This window comes from Schistocerca cancellata, chromosome 3 (assembly GCF_023864275.1).
Source record: "Schistocerca cancellata isolate TAMUIC-IGC-003103 chromosome 3, iqSchCanc2.1, whole genome shotgun sequence".
Taxonomy (NCBI): Eukaryota; Metazoa; Arthropoda; class Insecta; order Orthoptera; family Acrididae; genus Schistocerca; species Schistocerca cancellata.
Window position 1 is genome coordinate 632,101,595 of NC_064628.1, and position 22,227 is coordinate 632,123,821.

General features: G+C 43.7%; 1 protein-coding gene across 1 annotated transcript in view; it reads right to left on the reverse strand.

The window, feature by feature from the left end:
• Positions 1-22,227, reverse strand: part of LOC126176474 (uncharacterized) — a 255,480-nt gene that overhangs the window by 71,381 nt on the left and 161,872 nt on the right. The window contains exon 7 of the mRNA XM_049923629.1: positions 6,200-6,690. Within this exon, the coding sequence (XP_049779586.1) occupies positions 6,200-6,690 (491 nt within the window). The remainder of the gene's footprint in view (positions 1-6,199; positions 6,691-22,227) is intronic.

Here is a 22,227-nt window from a genome sequence, read left to right on the forward strand (position 1 = left end):
CCGACGGAAGGAGACTGGAGTGGTGATGACTGTTGGTTGGTCGTTTGGTCGGTCGTCTCACCAGGTGATGTGTATTTGGTTTTCTGATTGCTTCTGGGCCCCTTTAATTGATCATCTTGTGGGACTTGGGTCGGTTCCTTCCTTGTGCAGAGATGTCAGATGGCCAATGGGCAAGTGTTCCCTCTGCATGGTTGGGTCCAAGCCAGTGTCTCCGGGTCATCATGCATCTGAAGGCAGTCGGGATGGAGCAGCAATGAGGTCCGGACAGCCATGGCTCACCCAACCATTGCCGATACACATGCCTTGAGTGGGAATGACCTCGGTTGGTCGTTCGTTTGGTCGGTTGTCTCATCGGACAATGTGTGTGTGATCGCCGATTGCTTCTGGGTTCTCTGCGCGTGTGGACTTGTGATTCGTCCTGGTTATTGCCCAGAGACTGGTTTCAGTATTGTTCAAGTTGTTTGTGGAAGCGTTTCTGTGTGTAGCTTGTGGTTTTGACTGACCAATTATCGTAACGCTGTCTGCATGTTGGATGCAGAGAGCCAGTTGGGATGGAGCAGCAAGGAAGTCTCCGCAGTGCGGGGCCAGGCCGCGCCCGCTGGCGGTGTACACGTGCTAATGGATCGTGAGGTGCTAGCTGCGAGAGCAACAAGTTCGTTGCCCACCGAACGTAGACACTGAAGTTGAGTGATCAGTTAATCTGTTATGAAACCTCAACTATTGTCACATCTCTTCATTCATTTGTGGGTTGTTGCCCCTTGGCCATTTGGGCTAGCAGCATCATATGATGTGTTGGAGTTGGTGAAATCTTGCAGCTGTCTTCCTATTTTGTGATTTAATAATTAAATTGACTGTTACTTATCAGTGAAGTGCACCAGCGGTGTTTTCTGTCCTGTGGCTGTTAATGCTCCAGTTACCTGCCCTGGTCATTAGCGTAGTTTGTAGGCAGTGTGCCTTTTCCTCATCGTGTTGTTGCTGTCCAGCACAGCATGTAGTTCGACAGCCTTTTAAGTTGTTTGGTTCATATTTGCTTAGAGTGGTTATCGTTTCCCTGGCTGTTTTTAGACACCAATTTCTGGAGGTGTAGTGCTGTTCGTCTCCTCGTCCTCGGCCGAAATTCTCCATCGTTGTGCCGTTGGTCGGATGGAAGGGTATTGGTTAAATTGTTGGTGGGTCCTTGGGCCGTCCCTAGTTTGGGTTGCCATCCGATTACTTAACTTCAACTCTTGGCTGCCTGTCTCACCTCACCTTATGTTTGAACTATCTTCCCAGGCCGACCCTTGGAACACTTCTGGGTACCACTTGTTCTGTTTGTTTTAAATTGTGATTTTCATTTTATTTGAAATATTGTGCAATACCTTTGGTCATGTATTACTTCAGTTTTTTTTATATTTTACATAAAGACCTTCAGCTGCGTTAAATTAAAATTTTGAGCATTGATTGTTTTAGAAAAGAAATTTGTATTCTTAGAAATTGTTGTATCTGAAATTGTAATCCACGCCCTAAGCCGTTAGTTGTTCCGTGTGTTGTGTGTGGCCTTCAGCTGAGGATTTGTGTGAACCCTTAATAAGGCCTTCAGCCATGTGTATTCTCTAAAGGAATTTTTTTTATAAGGAGCAAGGGGTTTATTCTAAATTATTTATCTGACTTGTTGTTCAGGCCTTCAGCCGTTGTTTCAAATTTGTTTGTGACCTTCAGCCATGCAATAAGTTAATCAGGCTTCAGCCGTTCTGTTGTAAGTTTAAAACAAAATTTTCTTGATTAGAAAAATTGTTTATTAATGTGCCTTAATTACAGCTGTCCTTCAGATGTTTAGTGTAGGCCTTCAGCTGTTAATTGTTTTCATTGCTTTTTTTTTTAAATTTAGCGTCTATTTTTAATTTTTTTAGATTTCTAAGCCAGGTCTTCAGCTGTTCTTGTGTTTACTGTGTGGTTTTGGGCCTTCAGCTCAGAAAGCATCTCAAGGTTTCCTTAACTAGGCCTTCAGCCGTATTGTTTAATTGTGATCTTTTAAGCCAACATGTAAATAAGAGGTACTTAGAAAAATAAAGTTGTGTGCTTGATTATGCAACTCACAGGAACTGTTTACAATCCCATCCACAACCTTAACCTTATCCTGTGTGCTCTCTGACTACCTACCAATCAGGTCTCAGAAATATAATCACAGGGAGTTGGCATTTTATGACAAATATATAGTAACTTAAAAATGTCATTCAGCAGAGGTATTTCCACAAATATACAGCATTGTCACTACCAAATAAGAATCTAATAGTTTAATGACCAGCAGAATCTCTGTCAGGAAATTCCAGACACTGATGTTAGTAAAAACTGCCCCCCCCCTTTTTTTTATGTGTCTGTGGTAAACACGTACTTATAAATCACCGTTACAACTGTGCTGTACAGAACAATACAGACACAGGATTGTAAAAAAACGAAAAGAAAATGTTGGATGGGCATGGAAGAGTGTTGTACTGTATACCATCTTCCTCCCCCCCCCCCCCCCCCCCTCCAAACATAGAACTTACAAGGAGAAGCCATACTCTGCAGCCCAGCAATTTCAATGAGTTTTGGGGATACCATTTGGGGCCCACTCCAAAGTAGTTCTGTGAAAGGGTTTAGGTCAGTAAAACTTAGTTTCCATGAACAATTATAGTCAAAGATCATAATACAAGATCCATTTCTGTTCAAGTGAAATCATCAGAACACGACACATGAGAAATTTTCACTTATACATATCAGGCATACATCAGAATAGTTTCTAAGAAATTGAAAATTTAGTGTGTGTGTGTGTGTGTGTGTGTGTGTGTGTGTGTGTGTGTGTGTGTGTGTGTGTGTGTGTGCGCGCGCGCGCACGCACTCGCCTTTGTCTTTGTGTGTCGAAATGAGTCAGATGTCAATATTTTCCACATGAAGATGCACTGCCTTATATGTAATCAGTTGCCAACCTCTATATTAACATGTTATTGTACACATGTTATAAGAAGCAATCAAAAAGTTTCCATTAGAAGACTGTGCAGTGAAGAATTGGTGTGCCAATCGGGCAAAATTGCCATGAGCACTGAGGCAACCATCCCACTGACTTAGCAGGTTGAAGATACCCGGCTGATAAAGCACCAATTTCTGCTGTGTGGAGAAGTCAAGGACCTATTTAAGGGGCCACAAGGCATGATATTTGTATGGGGAAGATCAGGACTATGGGGAGGGTGCCACAAGTGTGTCCCACTTGAGTCTTCCAGTTGAGGCTGGCACTCCAGAGTGACCGGCATTTTGTATCAAATTGTGACCAGCTTGGAATGTGGCAGATAATTCGACAAAAGTGGTTCTCAACAGACACGGTGCCTCATATACACTCTTATTCTCCGACGGATGTCTACCAGACGTCTCTTTTGATGGCCAAGAAAAGAGTAACAGCACATTGGTCCTGTTTGGATTCATTTGGTAATAATGTCACCATAGTTCACATTTTTGCATTTACCACAAACACATCAGAGAGACACAAATGCCACCCCAATTCCTTGCCTTTATGTCAGTGCTTATACACCGTTGTTACAGTCGTGCTACGTTGCATATACAGTGCAGCAACAACCTCAAACAGAAACCTTTTGATTGCCCTTCATAAATTTAAGCCAAGCATGATTTCCATTCCACATAGTGAGGAAATAATGTGGGCACAGGAAAATGAATTTCATTCAGTGTACTGGGTGGAAAATATTTATGTGCTTTTCTGTTCCTGTACATAAAACTGACACACTGAAAGCTAACCACAACAGGCAGGGAGGAAACAAGGAAGCCAGAGAGAGAGAGAGAGAGAGAGAGAGAGAGAGACTCGTGCAAAAAATGTGAAACCTCTTTCCTCTTTTGATCTCCACATTCTCTTAAAAAAAAGGATAATATATTTTGTGAGAAATATTTTCATCACTTGCAGGTACCTATGCTGACTGCTTTACTTAAAATAATGTATAAATTTTTTGTTACAGCTTTCTTGCCGTGTCAAATAATGAAAAATATTGCAAGATTTGTGAATAATAGCCATACACAGAACTTCAGTACAATGTTTGAATGTACGCCTTATGAATTTCGTCCTTGCCTCAGTGGCTTTCTTGATGTGGATCGATATCACTAATTCTTTGGCTTCTCTGAAATTATTACATTTAAGAACGGATGGAAGTAAATTAATTTTCAAGTGTTCAAACGATTTGACCTGTTTGAACTGGAGCCTCAGTCAGACCACTGACTCTTTTCTTTTCTTTTCTTTTCTTTTTCGAAAATGGAAGTGTAATCACCTAAATCTGTTCACAGGCTAATGTTATTAAGAGGCATTTTGTCAGGAGCTATTCATGACATAGGTTAGGAATATTTCAGTTAATAATATGCCATCTTACATCACAACATTTTGTCGTCCAGCTTTAGTAGTACAAGTTTTGGAGCTATAGCCAGAGTCTCCAAGATTATTCTGATGTTTCTCGAAGTTTAACCCATTTCTATCACCTAGCAGTAAAGGAATAGTCGGTAGTTTTCTGCAAAAAATAACTCGCATGAGAAATGAAAAAACACAGTACAATTAATGATTACATACCTGTTGACACAAAATTTGCATCTTCAGCACCGGTGAAAAACTTCCGCACTTGCACTTACAAGTTAAATAATAAGTATGTTACATTATTTGCAGTGTAAGGGCAAATGCTGAATTTTTTCACCGATCCAGAAGGCGAAACACTTTGTGGCCAAACGAAGGTAATCATTAATACTAGTTTATTTATTTCATCCGAGATGAAATAGTTCATTTACTGCTAGATGATGAACTGAAGCCGATATAATGCCAAAAGACATCAATAATGTCCTTAGGAATTAAGCTTTTATTTTTGAAAGAATTTATTATCTTCCTAATTTCAGAAGAGTGCAGAAAGTTGAAATAAACAGTTCACATAATAAGCAAAAAACTGGTGATTTCTCAAACTGGGGAACAATCAAGAATGGGGTGCCGCAAGGTTCGGTCTTAGGTCCTCTGCTGTTCTTAATATATATTAATGACTTGCCATTCTACATTCATGACGATGCAAAGCTGGTACTTTTTGCCGATGATACAAGTATAGTTACCAGACCCGACAGACAAGAATTAACTGGTGAAATTGTAAACGATGTTTTTCAGAAAATCATTAAGTGGTTCTCTGCAAATGGGCTCTCATTAAACACAGTATATACAGTTCCACACAGTAAATGGAATGACCCCATTAATAAATATAGACTTTGATCAGAAATCGGTAGCTAAGGTAGAATATTCAAAATATCTAGGTGTATGCATTGATGAGCGGTTGAACTGGAAAAAAACACTTCAGCTACTTATGCTATTAGGGTCATTGCAAATTTTGGCGATAAACATCTGAGTAAATTAGCTTACCACGCCTATTTTCATTCTCTGCTTTCGTATGGCATGATTTTCTGGGGTAACTCATCATTGAGTAAAAGAGTGTTCATTGCACAAAAGCGTGTAATCAGAATAATTGCTGGAGCTCATCAAAGATCATCCTGCAGACACTTGTTTAAAGAGCTAGAAATCTTCACTGTAGCCTCACAATATATATATTCTCTTATGAAATTTGTTATTAACAACCCGAATTCAAAAATAATAGAAGTGTACATGGCTACAACACTAGGAGAAAGGATGATCTTCACTACTCAAGGTTAAATCTAACTTTGGCTCAGAAGGGGGTAAATTATGCTGCCACAAAAGTCTTTGGTCACTTACGTAATAGCATCAGAAGTCTGACAGATAGCCATATAGCATTTAAAAGGAAAATAAAAGGATTTCTTAATGGCAACTCCTTCTACTCATTATGTGAATTTTTGGATATAGTAAGTGGGTAATTTCCCAACCTCCAAAAATTAAAAAAATAATTATTAAGTGTCATGTAATATTTTGTCTAATGTAATATCTTGTATAGACACCTTTTATTAATTTGACAAGTTCCACATCATTACGAAGTGTCGTATTCATGATCTATGGAACAAGTACTAATCTAATCTAGTTGTAGCTTCCGAAATGTGTCTGCTGCACCGGGAGAGTGAAATATTATGACCGAAGACGGCGTATTATTAACAAATTTTTTCCCGACCTTTCAAGTGGCTCCCATCTAGTATGCTCCAGTTCGTAGACCTCTGATAATGGTGTGTTGTCGAATTGCAGACAGGCGATACGTACGGAGTCTTTGTGGAGTAGCGGTCGGGGCCTGGGGCGGCCGGCCATGTCTGCGAGCGGCGGCGGCTGCGGCGGAGACTGCTGCGACAGCGGCGGCGACGGCGGCGGCTGCACCTCCACGAGGTCGCCGTCGCCGGCGAAAGTGAAGGAGCGCTCGCCGAAGACTATGCGCTTGCGCGGCACGTCGGGCGACTTGTTGCGGCCCTGGTTGTCGAGGAAGCGGCGGTTGTCCGGAGTGAGCACGCTCAGGTGCGAGTCCTGGGGCAGGTCGCGCAGCACGCGCCGCGCCGCGCGCGAGAAGCGCCGCCGGGAGGCCCCCCCGTCGTAGGCGGACGCGCAGGCGGAGGCGGAGGCGGGCACGGACAGCGACAGCGCGCCGGGCACGCTGCTGCCGCCCTCCTCAGACTGCGACAGCGACGCGCACACCGAGTGCGAGCTGCGTAGCTTCTCGCGGATCTTCGCCACGATCACCGACGGCGGCGTGTGCGACGAGCCTGCGGGCAGGCCGGCACGCTCTCACACATTTGGCCGAAGTCGTCACGTCTAATGAACACGGCGTACGCTATTCTCACCGAACGGCGGACTGACGAATTAGAATTACATGTGGTGTTCCCCGAGGATTAGTCTTCTCGCCTTACACGTTCTCGTGTATATTAATTATCCCCGCAGTAACATTTCCAGATGACACATTTAGTTTGTTTGCAGATGATACAAACAATGAGGAAATCAAAGAAAAACTGGGAATGAACTCTATAGCTGTAGCAGTCAGGGCGAACAGGCTTAGATGGTGGGGTCATGTTACACGCATGGGAGAAGCAAGATTACCCAAGAGACTCATGGATTCAGCAGTAGAGGGTAGGAGGAGTCGGGGTAGACCGAGGAGAAGGTACCTGGATTCGGTTAAGAATGATTTTGAAGTAACGCCAGTTTCATCGATTTCGGGTGAGCAGTTAATTAGAAAAATAATAGGAAGCCTTAGAACTTGAATGCACCTCGTACGTCGAATTTTATTATCTCAATGTCATTGAAATCTGGAGACATCACTAGCTTAGTTCAACAACAATATTATAGGGTATGTGTGGTAGTCTGATTTACAGAACCATTCTGACATCGGACTTGATTTTGATGAAACACGGGAAACCTAAATAACTAAAGTACACGACCTTCGTCGCGTACACGAATTGCAATGTAATGGTAAATTAGCCATATGAGAACGCCTGGTACTTTAGAGAAGAGAAATATTGAAAGAAATAAGTCCAGTCGTTGTTTTTTCTACATCGCTACCGTGAATTGTATTCGAAATGACGAAACTGGTGACTGGGTACAGTACGCTCAGAGGGTGCAACCTTCGCTGTAGAAAGCAGTAGCCCTTAAGGGGAAACAGCTCATCACACAAATCACAATTGCTGATACGTACTGCTGTCGCTAAGTGACTGGAAACTACCCTTGTATTTGTTCGCTGTGATCTAAAAACCTACACGCCAATGGAACCATTAACACTGTACATCGAGTTAACAGAAATATGGAAAACACCGGAATTGTGACAGATGAACTGCCTGTGTCAAAAGCGGGCTGTTCGAGTAATGACCCAATGAAGAATCCGGACTGTCCAGCCAAATACCTGGCGAGGTGGCAGTGGGGCTGAGAAAAGTCCCAGCTAGGAATATTTGGGAGGTGACTCACCAGTTCCAGCATTCACCTTTTAAACAACGGAACCTCCGAAGAGTCTTTGTCAGAGCCGGGGTATAGAGACTATTTTGATTTCGTCCCTTGTGGAGCTCGTTATCTCAGCTAAGGATGAAGGTGATGTGAATGTGAATTGTGTGTGTTTGTTAGACATGGATATACCTGAACAGAGTGTAGTGTTGGACTGCGCAGACAAATATAGAGTTGAACTGCTTTTCATTGGCGATGACCTGTCTCTTGCGAGTGCCTTTCCATCGCTCAGAGTTAATGCGTAAGGCGACAGGGAGTATACCTGCAACATCTGATGGGAAAGCTGAGAACCATCACGGCATCATTACTATGAGGGTCATCCGGAAATGATCAACAACTGCGTTGTTTTACAAATACCGCTCAAACTATTGCCACGTCCTCCCGTAGGACGATGAACTAATTCTGGTACACCACACAGACGACAGGTGGCACTCGTGCACACAGTGTATAGTGAAATAAAGGCCAGTGCTTGTTTACTGTTAATTAGAGAAAGCTATCGACAAGATAGAAGGCGACAATCATACAAAAGGGTCGATCACATGGCTTTTCCTGAAGGAAGGAGTCAAAAAATATTTGACTGAAGTGTGAGATCAAAAGGCTTCTGCAGAACGATGCGCTGCCTCACACAAGCAAACCTACAACTGCGAAGTTGACATCAGTGGCGCTCATTACTGCCACTCCCACCATAATCACCATATTCTATCTACTTATGCATCATTCGATAACCATGATATGAGGACTAGGGCAACAACGATGAATGATGGGCAGCTGGCCACAGGTGAGTGTGCAGTATTTCCTAAACAATGGCTCCTTGACGAAATAATGAAGTTTTCAGGAAGGTGGCAGTGGTGTAATGACATCGTTATGGAGCATTTGAGAAATCCCATGTGGACTGACTCATGTTCATTAAAAAAGGACGCGAAAGAAATATTATACATCATTTCCGAACGCCCCTTGTATTTACAGAATGTTAACTAGCAGGAGACAGTCAAGTTATGCAGAAATATCTCGTTACGAAATCTACCTTGCTGATAATATACGAGTATACACCCGTACCTCATCATTACCTGGCGTGGGATGGATGGGACCTTCGGACAGCGTTATGTAACTTGTTATATAGCTGGAAATGCTGGGCTGCAGGGACGCATTTACGCGCAAGCCATCTCGGCTACATTCTGGGTGACCACATCACAGTAATTTAAATAAATTTCCCTGTGCGAGCACTCTTATCATCGTAAAAGGCATTGACTATATTATATGGGCTTATTCGGCTGAATTTTTCAGTGGACAACTGATATGAATCGGCCCTCAATTCCGCGCTCCCTGGCGTCAAATTCAGAGTGGCAAGAGGTCAAACGCAAATCACCACGATCAGAAAATGGCTAAGACTTTTTGCCAACCGAGTTTTCGCTGTTTGAAGTGTGCAATTACGCGGAACAGACGATTTTATCCTTTGCTATTTCAACTAAAATGAGACCCATAAAAAAGTCAAAGATTGTTCTCTTAATATCGAAGTGTCTCTAACAACGTATCCGTCACTAACAACCACAAACAGCAGCGGAAAAAGGTCGTTTAGAATACTGAAGTTGATCAAAACTAATTTCGAATACCCATAATAGAAGACAAGCTGTTCGCTAAGCGATAAAATTGTTAGTTTTAAGACAACTATAAAGCTTCATTAATATGTAGTGTGGGCGCAAACCAATTATTACAGCTTCCTTGTTACGGCTGATTGTTTGGGAAAGTACTGTATTTGAATGAGGACGACACATTCCATCTGTGATGCTGCATTTGCCTAATAAACATATTTACTTACACGCAGTTCAAAAGAATTACGTGAACATTACTTTCGGCGGCTGCAATACTCCACTGAACAATAATATTACCAAATTACACCGTTGTCTTTCAAAAATTAAGTACACAACAATACACCCTCGGTCGTTTACATAAAAAGAACTGAACTGTCCGACAAGTGTCGAAAAGAAAGTGGAAACAATCATCCCGTCATCCTAGGTGCTCTTCATTGGACTGAGTGTTTCACTAACTTGTATGACCTCCACGAGTGTTAATCACTACCTGACACAAACGTGGCATGCTCCACATAACTCTACGGATGTCATCCTGGGTATCCGTCCCACCCCTTCAATGAGAGCCCTTCAGAGTTCTTAGAGTGTGTGTTGTGGAACAGGACAACCATGAACACGTCCGTCAAGCATGTTCCACGTATGCACGATGTGGATTGGATCGGGACTCAAAACGCCAGCCATTCCATTACTTCAATGTCCAGGCTTCGCAAGATATCGCTGCTGATGGCCACCATATAGGCCCTGGCATAAGAAGGAATTCAGAGCCACCGCTGTATGCATGGTCCAATAGGATCTGTTCGATGTACTGACTGGCGGTAAGACGACCATGGACAACGATAAGATGTGTAAGGCTGTCAACAACGAAGCCCCCATGGCATCACAGAACCTTGTAATCTGTCGTTTTCCGGAACATTTGTCCGGTACGCTCACCACAGGTCTCCGCACACGAACACGGCCATCACCTTGTATCAGAGAGTATTTGGACTCGCCTGTGAATAACACGTTTCGCCAATTACGAAGTTGCCAGTTAACATGGGAACGGCCGAACTGAAGGCGAGCTACAAGATGATGCGTCAATCGGGATACTCGAAGACGACGTCTGGATCTAAGGTCCTTTCTCGTGGTCTGTTCGGTACAGTCTGATCGGACGCAAAGGCTCCAGTGGCCCTTGACCAACCCACCTTGTATACTGACCTGTCTCCCAGTAGCTTGTTTACAACCTATGGATGACACAGACAGAGGCATTGACAACTGCGGCAACACGGTCGAAAGTCCATCCTTTTGGAACAAACCGATCACCCTTGCGACTTGCGCTACATTAAGATGTCCCATTGCATGAGGTTGGTTGAATACAACGTCCACAAATGACAACTGCCATTTGTATACCTCACTAGAAAACACTGGGACACCAGTACTAACTTCCTTCTGACACTTTAATGCATAACACAGCCAACAGAAGGTGAATGATTTTAATTCTTGTCTACCTTGAAAGCAAAGATCTCAAGCCATACAATAAGACCACAGGTACCAGCAGTATCAAGATAGATTTAACATACCGGATGTTGAGACACATATGTCCCTAATTCTTTTGAGCAGTGTATTATGTTCTTTCTTAAACTAAAATATTGATTTTTGCATAGACATAGATGCTTGCAGCGATTTTAATACATTGTGTTAACTAGTTTTACTGATTTCAATTATTTTCATTTTTTAATCCAGTCAACTTATTAAAGTATAAATTGAATACTAAAATTTTATACACTTAAATTACAACCCGCAACTGTCAGGTAGTAGAGTTTCATTCGAAAATTGTTCGAAAATACTATTTCCTGGTGACAAAATTTTCCCTGTTAGGATCCGCACAAAAGATTGTGCTTAGAGGCCTGTGGGTCCAAAATAAGGCTCTGCTAGACAGTGGTTTGAGTAGCACAATTACTACCTTCAAAGAAATTCGCTGTAGCACACGGATCAATTGCAATGTTCAGCACCTGTCTGTATACTGCAGAAGTACATACAGGTTTAGTTTCTAATAGAAACTGGGCGAAATTAATACCAAGGCAACAATGCATTTGTCAGCTAGTCTGTTATACATGTACAACAGAATGTATGTATGCGTGTATGTATGCATGTATGTACGCCCCCCCCGCCCCCCCCCCCCCCACACACACACACACACACACCCGCGCGCGCATGTAACTAAAGTCAGTGCAACAAATTTAACATTTAACTGTGGGTCCCTATCGCACTGCATTACTGTCTGATCAAAAGATCTGGCAGGATGAGAAGCTACAGACAGGGTGTACATAATGTTCACGAATACTTTCAATCATTTATTGCACAAGAACTAAACATTGTACAGATGTCATACATATTGCATTTCGAAGAAGAACTCAAAGTTTTTTTTTACAAACATTCTATATGTGAACCATGAGTAGCCCAGCAGATGTCAATACAGTAATCAAATTCTTGCCATACCCATCCCAGCATGGCATCGTCGACTGTGGCAATCGCTTCCCGTATTCTCTCCCAGACCTCTGTTACATCATGTGGTAGAGGTGGTATATATACCGCATCTTTAATGTGTCTTCACAGAAAAAGAAATCACACAGAGTGAGATCTGGTGATCGGGGAGGCCATTTAATTAAACAGCTGTCCCCTTCTGTAGCACGGCCGATCCATTGACGCGGCAGCTCCGTGTTCAGGTACCCACGAACTTCACAATCCTGCTGACAGATGAACGAGGAGTCAGATTGCATTTGAGGCATCAGCCATTGCTGCAACATGTCCAAGTAGGAATATCCAGTGACAGTGCTCACGGCGAAGAAGAATGGCCCGAACAGTTTTCAACGTGACAAGGCACACAAAAACATTTACCTTTGGGGAATCACGCTCAAATTAAATGCATTTGTGTGGATAATTTGTACATCAGATTCGACAATTATGCCTGTTCACTTTCCCATTAGTGTGAAAAGTGGCTTCATCGCTAAAAATTAAGTGATCAACAATGCCACCCACATCCTCATTCCATTGTTGCAACTGGGAACAAAACTCAAAACGCTTGTCTTTGTCTTCGTCATTGAGATTCTGCATTAGCTTCAATCTGAATGGCTTCATAGACAGCTTCTGTCGCAAGACTTTCCACACTGTCATTGGAGACATTTCGAGTCCACAGGATGCACGACACGACGACTTCTTTGACTCCTTATGAATGTCTCTCGTACGCGCTCCACATTCACTTCCCTCACACTGAGACGTCTGCTTCTCTTTGCCGGGCATATGCAACCAGTCATAACGAATTTGTTGTGCAGTGGTAAATGGCCTTCCTTGTTGGTGGCTTCTTACCATACTTGGTTCTAAACATCCGTTGAACAGCTTTCGCACACTTACTTTTGTCGAACTCCAATACACAGAAAGCTCACTACGCACCTGAACTCGCCGTGTTTGCGACTAGCGCTGACTATTGGCAAATTACCGAACTACGCTGTGGCGGTATACATGAAAAAAACCTTCAGGGTTTCTGTTCAAAATGACACATGTATTATATTTGTACAACGTTTGGTTCTTGTGTAATAAATAATTGAAAATGTTTGTGGACTTTATGTACACCCTGTACTATAGGCAATGTTTACATCTACATTGCAAATTACTGTATAATGTTGGGGACAGAGGCTACTTAACACTGTATCACGTTAGAGCTCTTTCTGTAACAGCTGCATACAGAGCTCATATAGGAGGACTGCTTTAATGCCTCTGCATGTGCTGTACTTAGCCTAATCTTACCTTTGCAGTACCTACGGCAGTGATATGCAGGGGGAGAAGCATTTTTAGATTTGTCACTAAACACTGGCTTTCGATACTTAGTATGTGGCTTTTGCATGATAATTTGCATCTGTCAATTCACGTTTCCCAGCATTTTCGTGGTACTTTTCCTATGGCCATTTGTGCCGCCCTTCTTTCTATCTGTTCAACATCATCCGTCAATCCTGTTTGGTATGGGTCCCCAATTTCAGTATTATTCTAAGATAGAATGCGAAAGTCATATTGCAATAATTCTGTTATAGATGGACTGCATTTCCCAGTATCCTGCCCAGTTAACAAATCTGCCGTATGCCAAGGCATTTACATCAAGTGAAATATCATTTGTCACCCCTCCAGCCTCCCCTAGTCAAAAATGGTTCAAATGGCTCTGAGCACTATGGGACTCAACATCTTAGGTCATAAGTCCACAAGAACTTAGAACTACTTAAACCTAACCAACCTAAGGACATCACACATATCCATGCGCGAGGCAGGATTCGAACCTCCCCTAGTCCCTTGGGTTCTTGGTACACCTGTAAACGAAAAATGTTGCACTAGGGCGCCTCTCAGCAACTACACTCCTGGAAATGGAAAAAAGAACACATTGACACCGGTGTGTCAGACCCACCATACTTGCTCCGGACACTGCGAGAGGGCTGTACAAGCAATGATCACACGCACGGCACAGCGGACACACCAGGAACCGCGGTGTTGGCCGTCGAATGGCGCTAGCTGCGCAGCATTTGTGCACCGCCGCCGTCAGTGTCAGCCAGTTTGCCGTGGCATACGGAGCTCCATCGCAGTCTTTAACACTGGTAGCATGCCGCGACAGCGTGGACGTGAACCGTATGTGCAGTTGACGGACTTTGAGCGAGGGCGTATAGTGGGCATGCGGGAGGCCGGGTGGACGTACCGCCGAATTGCTCAACACGTGGGGCGTGAGGTCCCCACAGTACATCGATGTTGTCGCCAGTGGTCGGCGGAAGGTGCACGTGCCTGTCGACCTGGGACCGGACCGCAGCGACGCACGGATGCACGCCAAGACCGTAGGATCCTACGCAGTGCCGTAGGGGACCGCACCGCCACTTCCCAGCAAATTAGGGACACTGTTGCTCCTGGGGTATCGGCGAGGACCATTCGCAACCGTCTCCATGAAGCTGGGCTACGGTCCCGCACACCGTTAGGCCATCTTCCGCTCACGCCCCAACATCGTGCAGCCCGCCTCCAGTGGTGTCGCGACAGGCGTGAATGGAGGGACGAATGGAGACGTGTCGTCTTCAGCGATGAGAGTCGCTTCTGCCTTGGTGCCAATGATGGTCGTATGCGTGTTTGGCGCCGTGCAGGTGAGCGCCACAATCAGGACTGCATACGACCGAGGCACACAGGGCCAACACCTGGCATCATGGCGTGGGGAGCGATCTCCTACACTGGCCGTACACCACTGGTGATCGTCGAGGGGACACTGAATAGTGCACGGTACATCCAAACCGTCATCGAACCCATCGTTCTACCATTCCTAGACCGGCAAGGGAACTTGCTGTTCCAACAGGACAATGCACGTCCGCATGTATCCCGTGCCACCCAACGTGCTCTAGAAGGTATAAGTCAACTACCCTGGCCAGCAATATCTCCGGATCTGTCCCCCATTGAGCATGTTTGGGACTGGATGAAGCGTCGTCTCACGCGGTCTGCACGTCCAGCACGAACGCTGGTCCAACTGAGGCACCAGGTGGAAATGGCATGGCAAGCCGTTCCACATGACTACATCCAGCATCTCTACGATCGTCTCAATGGGAGAATAGCAGCCTGCATTACTGCGAAAGGTGGATATACACTGTACTAGTGCCGACATTGTGCATGCTCTGTTGCCTGTGTCTATGTGCCTGTGGTTCTGTCAGTGTGATCATGTGATGTATCTGACCCCAGGAATGTGTCAATAAAGTTTCCCCTTCTTGGGACAATGAATTCACGGTGTTCTTATTTCAATTTCCAGGAGTGTATTAATACTATTAATATTGTCAGATATAATATTAATACACTGAAGTGACTAAAGTCAAGGGATAGATCCTGATATTGTGTTGGACCAACTTTTACCCAGCGTAGTGTAGCAACTCGACGTGGCGTGGACTTAACAAATCGTTGGAAGTCCCCTGCGGAAATACTGAGCCACGCTGCCTCTATAGCCGTCCATAATCGCGAAAATGTTGCCGGTGCAGGATTTTGTGCACACACTGACCTCTCGATTATGTCCCGTAATGTTCGATGGGTTGCCAAATCAATGGCTCAAATTGTCCACAATGTTTTTCAAGCCAATCATGAACTATTGTGGCCCGGTAACATGTAACATGGCGGTGCACTGCCATCCTTAAAAATTCCATCCTTGTTTGGGAACATGAGGTCCACGAATGGCAGCAAATGGTCTCCAAGTAGCCAAAAAAAAAAAAAAAATTCCAGTCAGTGATTGGTTCAACTGGACCAAAGGACGCAGTCATCCCATGCAAACAGCCCACGCCAATATGGAACCACCAGCAGCTTGTACAGTGCCTGTTGACATCTTGGGTCCGTGGTTTCGTGGGGTCTGCACCACACTTGTACCCTACCATCAGCTCTTACCAACTGAAATCGGGATTCATCTGGCCAGGCTACAGTTTTCCAGTCGTCTAGGATGCTACCGATATGGTCATGAACTTAGAAGAGGCGCTGCAGGCGATGTCATGCTGTTAGCAAAGGCACTTGGTTCAGTCATCTGCTGCCATAGCCCATTAACACCACAATTTTCCCACATTTTCCTAACGGATACATTCATCGTACGTTCCACACTGATTTCTGAGGTTATTTCACGCAGTGGTGCTTATAATAAAGCATTGACAACTTTACGGAAACACGGCTGCTCTCTGTTATCAAGTGAAGGCTGCTAGTCAGCGCTTTGTCCTTGGTGAGAGGTAATGCCTGAAATGTATTTTCGGCACACTCTTGAAATTGTGGATCTCACGATATTGAATCTCCAAACGATTTTCGAAATAGAATGTCAAATGCTTCTAGCTCCAACTACCATTCCGCGTTCCAAGTCTGTCAATTGCCTTCGTGTAGTCATAATCACTTCAGAAACGTTTCACATGATTCACCTGAGCACAAATGACAGCTCCGCCAAGCCACTGGCCTTTTATACCTTATGTATGTGATACTACTGCCCTCTGTGTACGTGCACATCCCTACCCCATGACTTGTCACCTCAGTGTATACTACATAAACAGCCATGTTCCCAACACACCTGCCTGGGGCACACTATGTTGCTTCTATCGATGGCTCTCCAAGGTATTGCGTCCCCCCATGAAGAAATAATCAGCCCGCTCACATAATCGTACTTAATACATGTTGGTTTGGTGCTGAGCCAAATGGTCTTCAAAAATAAGGAAATGCTATATTTACCTGATTACCTTGACCCATAACTTTCGGAATGTCACGTGAGAAAAGTGCAAGTTGGCTTTAATATGATCGATGTTTTTTGAATCCGTGCTGGCTGGCCTGTCCGTCACCTAATTTCTGTTCGTTTGTATACAGGGTGTTACTAAAAGGTACGGCCAAACTTTCAGGAAACATTCTTCACACACAAAGAAAGAAAATATGTTATGTGGACATGTGTCCGTAAACGCTTACTTTCCATGTTACAGCTCATTTTATTACTTCTCTTCAAATCACATTAATCATGGAATGGAAACACACAGCAACAAACGTACCAGCGTGACTTCAAACACTGTTACAGGAAATGTTCAAAATGTCCTCAGCTAGCGAGGATACATGCACCCACCCTCCGTCGCATGGAATCCCTGATGCGCTGATGCAGCCCTGGAGAATGGCGTATTGTATCACAGCCGTTCACAATACGAGCACGAAGAGTCTCTACATTTGGTGCCGGGGTTGTGTAGACAAATGCCCCCATAAATGAAAGTCAAGAGGGTTGAGGTCAGGAGAGCGTGGAGGCCATGGAATTGGTCCGCCTCTACCAATCCATCGGTCAACGAATCTGTTGTTGAGAAGCGTACGAACACTTCGACTGAAATGTGCACGAGCTCCATCGTGTATGAACCACATGTTGTGTCGTACTTGTAAAGGCACATGTTCTAGCAGCGCAAGTAGAGTATCCCGTATGAAATCATGATAACGTGCTCCATTGAGCGTAGGTGGAAGAACATGGGGCCCAATCAAGACATCACCAACAATGCCTGCCCAAACGTTCACAGAAAATCTGTGTTGATGACGTGATTGCACAATTGCGTGCGGATTCTCGTCAGCCCACACATGTTGATTGTGAAAATTTACAATTTGATCACGTTGGAATGAAGCCTCATCCGTAAAGAGAACATCTGCACTGAAATGAGGATTGACACATTGTTGGATGAACCATTCACAGAAGTGTACCCGTGGAGGCCAATCAGCTGCTGATAGTCCCTGCACACGCTGTACATGTTACGGAAACAACTGGTTATCCCGTAGCACTCTCCATACAGTGACGTGGTCAACGTTACCTTGTACAGCAGCAACTTCTCTGACGCTGACATTAGGGTTATCGTCAACTGCACGAAGAACTGCCTCGTCCATTGCAGGTGTCGTCGTTCTAGGTCTTCCCCATTCGCGAGTCATAGGCTGGAATGTTCCGTGCTCCCTAAGACGCCGATCAATTGCTTCGAACGTCTTCCTGTCGGGACACCTTCGTTCTGGAAATCTGTCTAGATACAAACGCACCGCGCCACGGCTATTGCCCCGTGCTAATCCATACATCAAATGGGCATCTGCAAACTCCGCATTTGTAAACCTTGCACTGACTGCAAAACCACGTTCGTGATGAACACTAACCTGTTGATGCTACGTACTGATGTGCTTGATGCTAGTACTGTAGAACAATGAGTCGCATGTCAACACAAGCACCGAAGTCAACATTACCTTCCTTCAATTGGGCCAACTGGCGGCGAATCGAGGAAGTACAGCATACACTGACGAAACTAAAATGAGCTCTAACATGGAAATTAAGCGTTTCCGGACACATGACCACATAACTTTTATTTGTTTGTGTGTGAGGAATGTTTCCTGAAAGTTTGGCCGTACCTTTTTGTAACACCCTGTAGAGGAGACAAAATGTGTGCAGGTAGTATGCGCAACAGCCTTATTGAAGAGCGTTTCATTGGAAATAATGCCAGTAAAAATTTTATTAGATAACGGCGACACCAGACGAAATCGTCCCCTTTTACGTTTGATACGGAAGGTAACTGCCAGGTTATCCGTTAGGCCTACATAGGCTTCGTAATTAGGCTTACCACAAGTCCTGGATTAATCCACACAATTCTGGTTTTTAGTGCTGTCAAGGGTTGCAAAAATGTCCGGGTGTTTGAAAATTTTGTGACTGGTGAAGATTTTTTTAAGTCTTAGACCTATGTGCTCGACATCGCATTTTTAAACATTCTGTTACGGCCGTGCTCCTGTCATACGACCTTGGAGCAAGCGCTGATGATGGTTAGGCGTGGCTAGCGGCTTTTCACTAGTTATTCATTTGCAACACAACAGGGACCATGCGTTTATGTTGTTTTCGTGTGTGAAGTAACGACCTACACTTTTTCAGCATTTTATTTCTCTTCGATTTTTATGTTATTTAGCAATGGGCAAAACAGAGTGTGTGTTTAATGTTAACCCGCAACAGGAATACAAATTTTTGAAATCGTGTAATGAAAGCAATAATGAACGTGTTTATTGCAGACTATATACTAGGGAATTTTCTGTCGCAAACAACGGAAAGAGGAATACCTAAGAACACGTGAAAACACCTCGAGTGCTAGTAGTGCTACAGCTTCACCGAACGTAAGAAATGTTTTTGAAGCCAAAGATAACACTGCTCTGGAGTGTGTTGCGAAGGGGCTATATTTTCATAACCGCACTGTTAGATACGCTTACCATTTCTGAAAATTTTAATGTCTAGTGCAAAATACAACTGAATAAGTACGGTTTCAGTAAATTGCTTTAACCAATTAAAGAAAGTATGTGCTGGCTTGGACCCAATGAAGTATGGGAAGCCTACCCTGTATACACAGGCCTCCATGCATCAAAGCCTAAAACGTGGGGATGGGGGTAGCACTTCCGATAAAAAGTTAGCTTGGAACTCAAAATCAGTGCCCTGGTGTCTTGCTCCAGGTCGTGTTGGGTCAGCCAGCGAGAAATATCGAGATCGCACTCGCAGCCCTGTGGGCAAGCCACAGTAACAGAGATAGAGAGATGAGAACAGACGTGTTTGTCTTCCGAAATTTGTGAGGAAGTAATATCAGTAACATGAAATGGGGTTGCTTTAAGGGAAATACAGGAAGCCAAAAACTTTTCGCAGATCACTGATTCGACGCAGGCTCAGTTTAGTTCTTATCAGCTCAGGTTATAATAAGTCGAAGTGATTGTAGTGCCAATATTAAGCAGCCAGTACATTCGATTGCACCCGCACTCAGTTAAGTTCGTTGGATATTATGCAGTGGAAAGCTGTGTGGAGCAATCTCATACATAGAGTTAGTGCAAAGAATTTGCAACTTTTTCTCAGGGAGGTTGAAGTCTTACACCTTATATCCGTTATCTACGAGAACAAAAACAAAAATCGTTTTATTACCGGTACTTAAAAACTAAAAGAACTGAATGAGGCAAAGTGGATACACAGCAGATTAACGGAAAACCGTTACTGTTGCCAGCATGGTGCCAATTACTATGCAAGAAGTCATTTCAGTGTATGGATAACGACTTGCGAAAAATATATAAACAAAGCACTTGTCATTTGGCGCAGCCTCGTTGCGGGGTATTCCGTGGTACGCCATCGTCGGCACCGGGGTATATGCTTTCGAGAACATGAATGATTCAGCAGACAGTGCTACAAACGTCCTTCGATCGCGTGCCAGCAACGTACTCACAAGGCTACCCGAGGGCGCTTATCGATCCGAAACACGGCGAAAATACCTGACTGTACGACATCGAGAATGATTCAGCTGACGTCAGTGCTTGCAATGTGAAGGCAGGTGAAAGACTACTTGCCACAGGGACGACCTTCGTAAATTAAATTTTGTTTTTGTTATGTTGCTACTTGTTTCGAAATAATGCAATTTGAGCACCACCATCATTTGCCATGTTAAGTAGTCGTGTTTGTGTTTTGTTCAAAAAGATAAACTGTACTGCCATTAGTCATAAAATTCCTTAGTTTAGGTGGTTGGCAGATACAAAAATCCATCAAATATGGCGTAATATTTTAAGAATAGATACTGTAATTAAGGAAAGAGCGGCTGATTTCAAACGTGGGCGCAGGTCTACTATTGTCGAACACAGTTCGCACAGAAGCTTCCCAAAACGAACACACAGGAGTGTATCGAGAAAGTGCAATGTATGCTACTGGAAGGGTGTAGCTTAAAGTAATTCCTCAACACTGTTTTGACACTAGTAGATTCAAAAACACTACAGCTGCTTATGGATTTGATACAATGGATGGAATTGGATGCATCACTTTAATCCATGAACCAAATAGCAATCAAAGCTGTGAGTGGAAGCCAGACTGTAGTCCTACACCAAAAGTGACGAAATCTAGCTTTTTCATTACCATTTAAGTTGAAAATAAACTTGGAATGGCTAAGGTACCTTTGCGACCCTTCTAAGATTGGAACCATTGCACAGGAAATGTCCAACTGCTGTAAGTACCAGTTATCAGCTGCACAACGAAGAAAGCCCTGCAAAGTGAATCTCATGACTTAGTGTGATGCAGTCTCATGCAATTTTTGGCTCAGAGTGAACTGTGTGTTCTTTGCTCTTCAATTCTATGAAATTTGTACGAAAGTGTATGCTGAGTGCAAAAATTGAGAACAAAAGTAACTTTCACATGATATGTCACTTCCAAGTAACACAGCTCTATGAAACACGGACTACACATGGAAGATCTGCTACAGTGTAGTACAGAAGGTAACTAAAAGAAATATGCAATGAGATGAACAGAAATGACACTTTTATTCAAAGACAATAACTACACTTAAGTCACTGCAATTCATGATGGTCCCCTGGATATTACAAAAGGTGAGACATGGTTCTTAATAGGATGTGAGATCCCCACGGATGGCAATCCATGCTCTGTAACCTGTTTCCATGCTGGCTGCAAGGTTGGTTTCCATCCATAAAAATGAAGTCTGATGAAATGCAACCCTGGGAAGACACACATGGGGAAAGAGTACAGTATCACAATAATAATGGCGACTGGTGAGTATACCGTGTTTGAAGATTTGGAGGTCAGTACGCCCTTGCAACATTGTACTTCCTCACACCATAACACCTGGATCTCATTGATCATGTTCATGGGTGGATTCATATTACCATCCCTCCCCATACGAGGGCATATACGAAGTGCGACAATAAAGTAATGAGACTTTGCAAGATGTGGCAACCCTGCAGGCTTCTGTAGGCACAATATCTTTGACCTGGGCCTATAAGCTGCTTCTAGTCGAAGCTGCACATTGATGTAACCGCTCAGTCATGAGTTTTACTGTAATAAGTTAACATGTGTTTGTGTCTCTCGTCACGAAAATGGAACCACATTACATTGCGAAACGGTATGCCATTTATTTTTTCCTTAAATTGGGTGAAAATGTGACTACAACTTACAGCAAGCTTCAGAAGGCTTATGGAGACAAGGTTATGTAAAGAGCTCAAGTTTTTCGTTAGCATAAAATGTTTAGTGAAAGCAGAATGAATGTTGAAGATGAAGACCGCAGTGGACGACCATCAACCACATGGATGGATGTCAACTTGGCCAGGGTGCGTGAACTTTAAGATTATCCATGAAAATGATTGCAGAAGAACTGAACATCAATTGAGAAATGGTTTGTCTAATAATAATTGAAGATATTGAAATCTCACACCACAACAGTGAGAAAT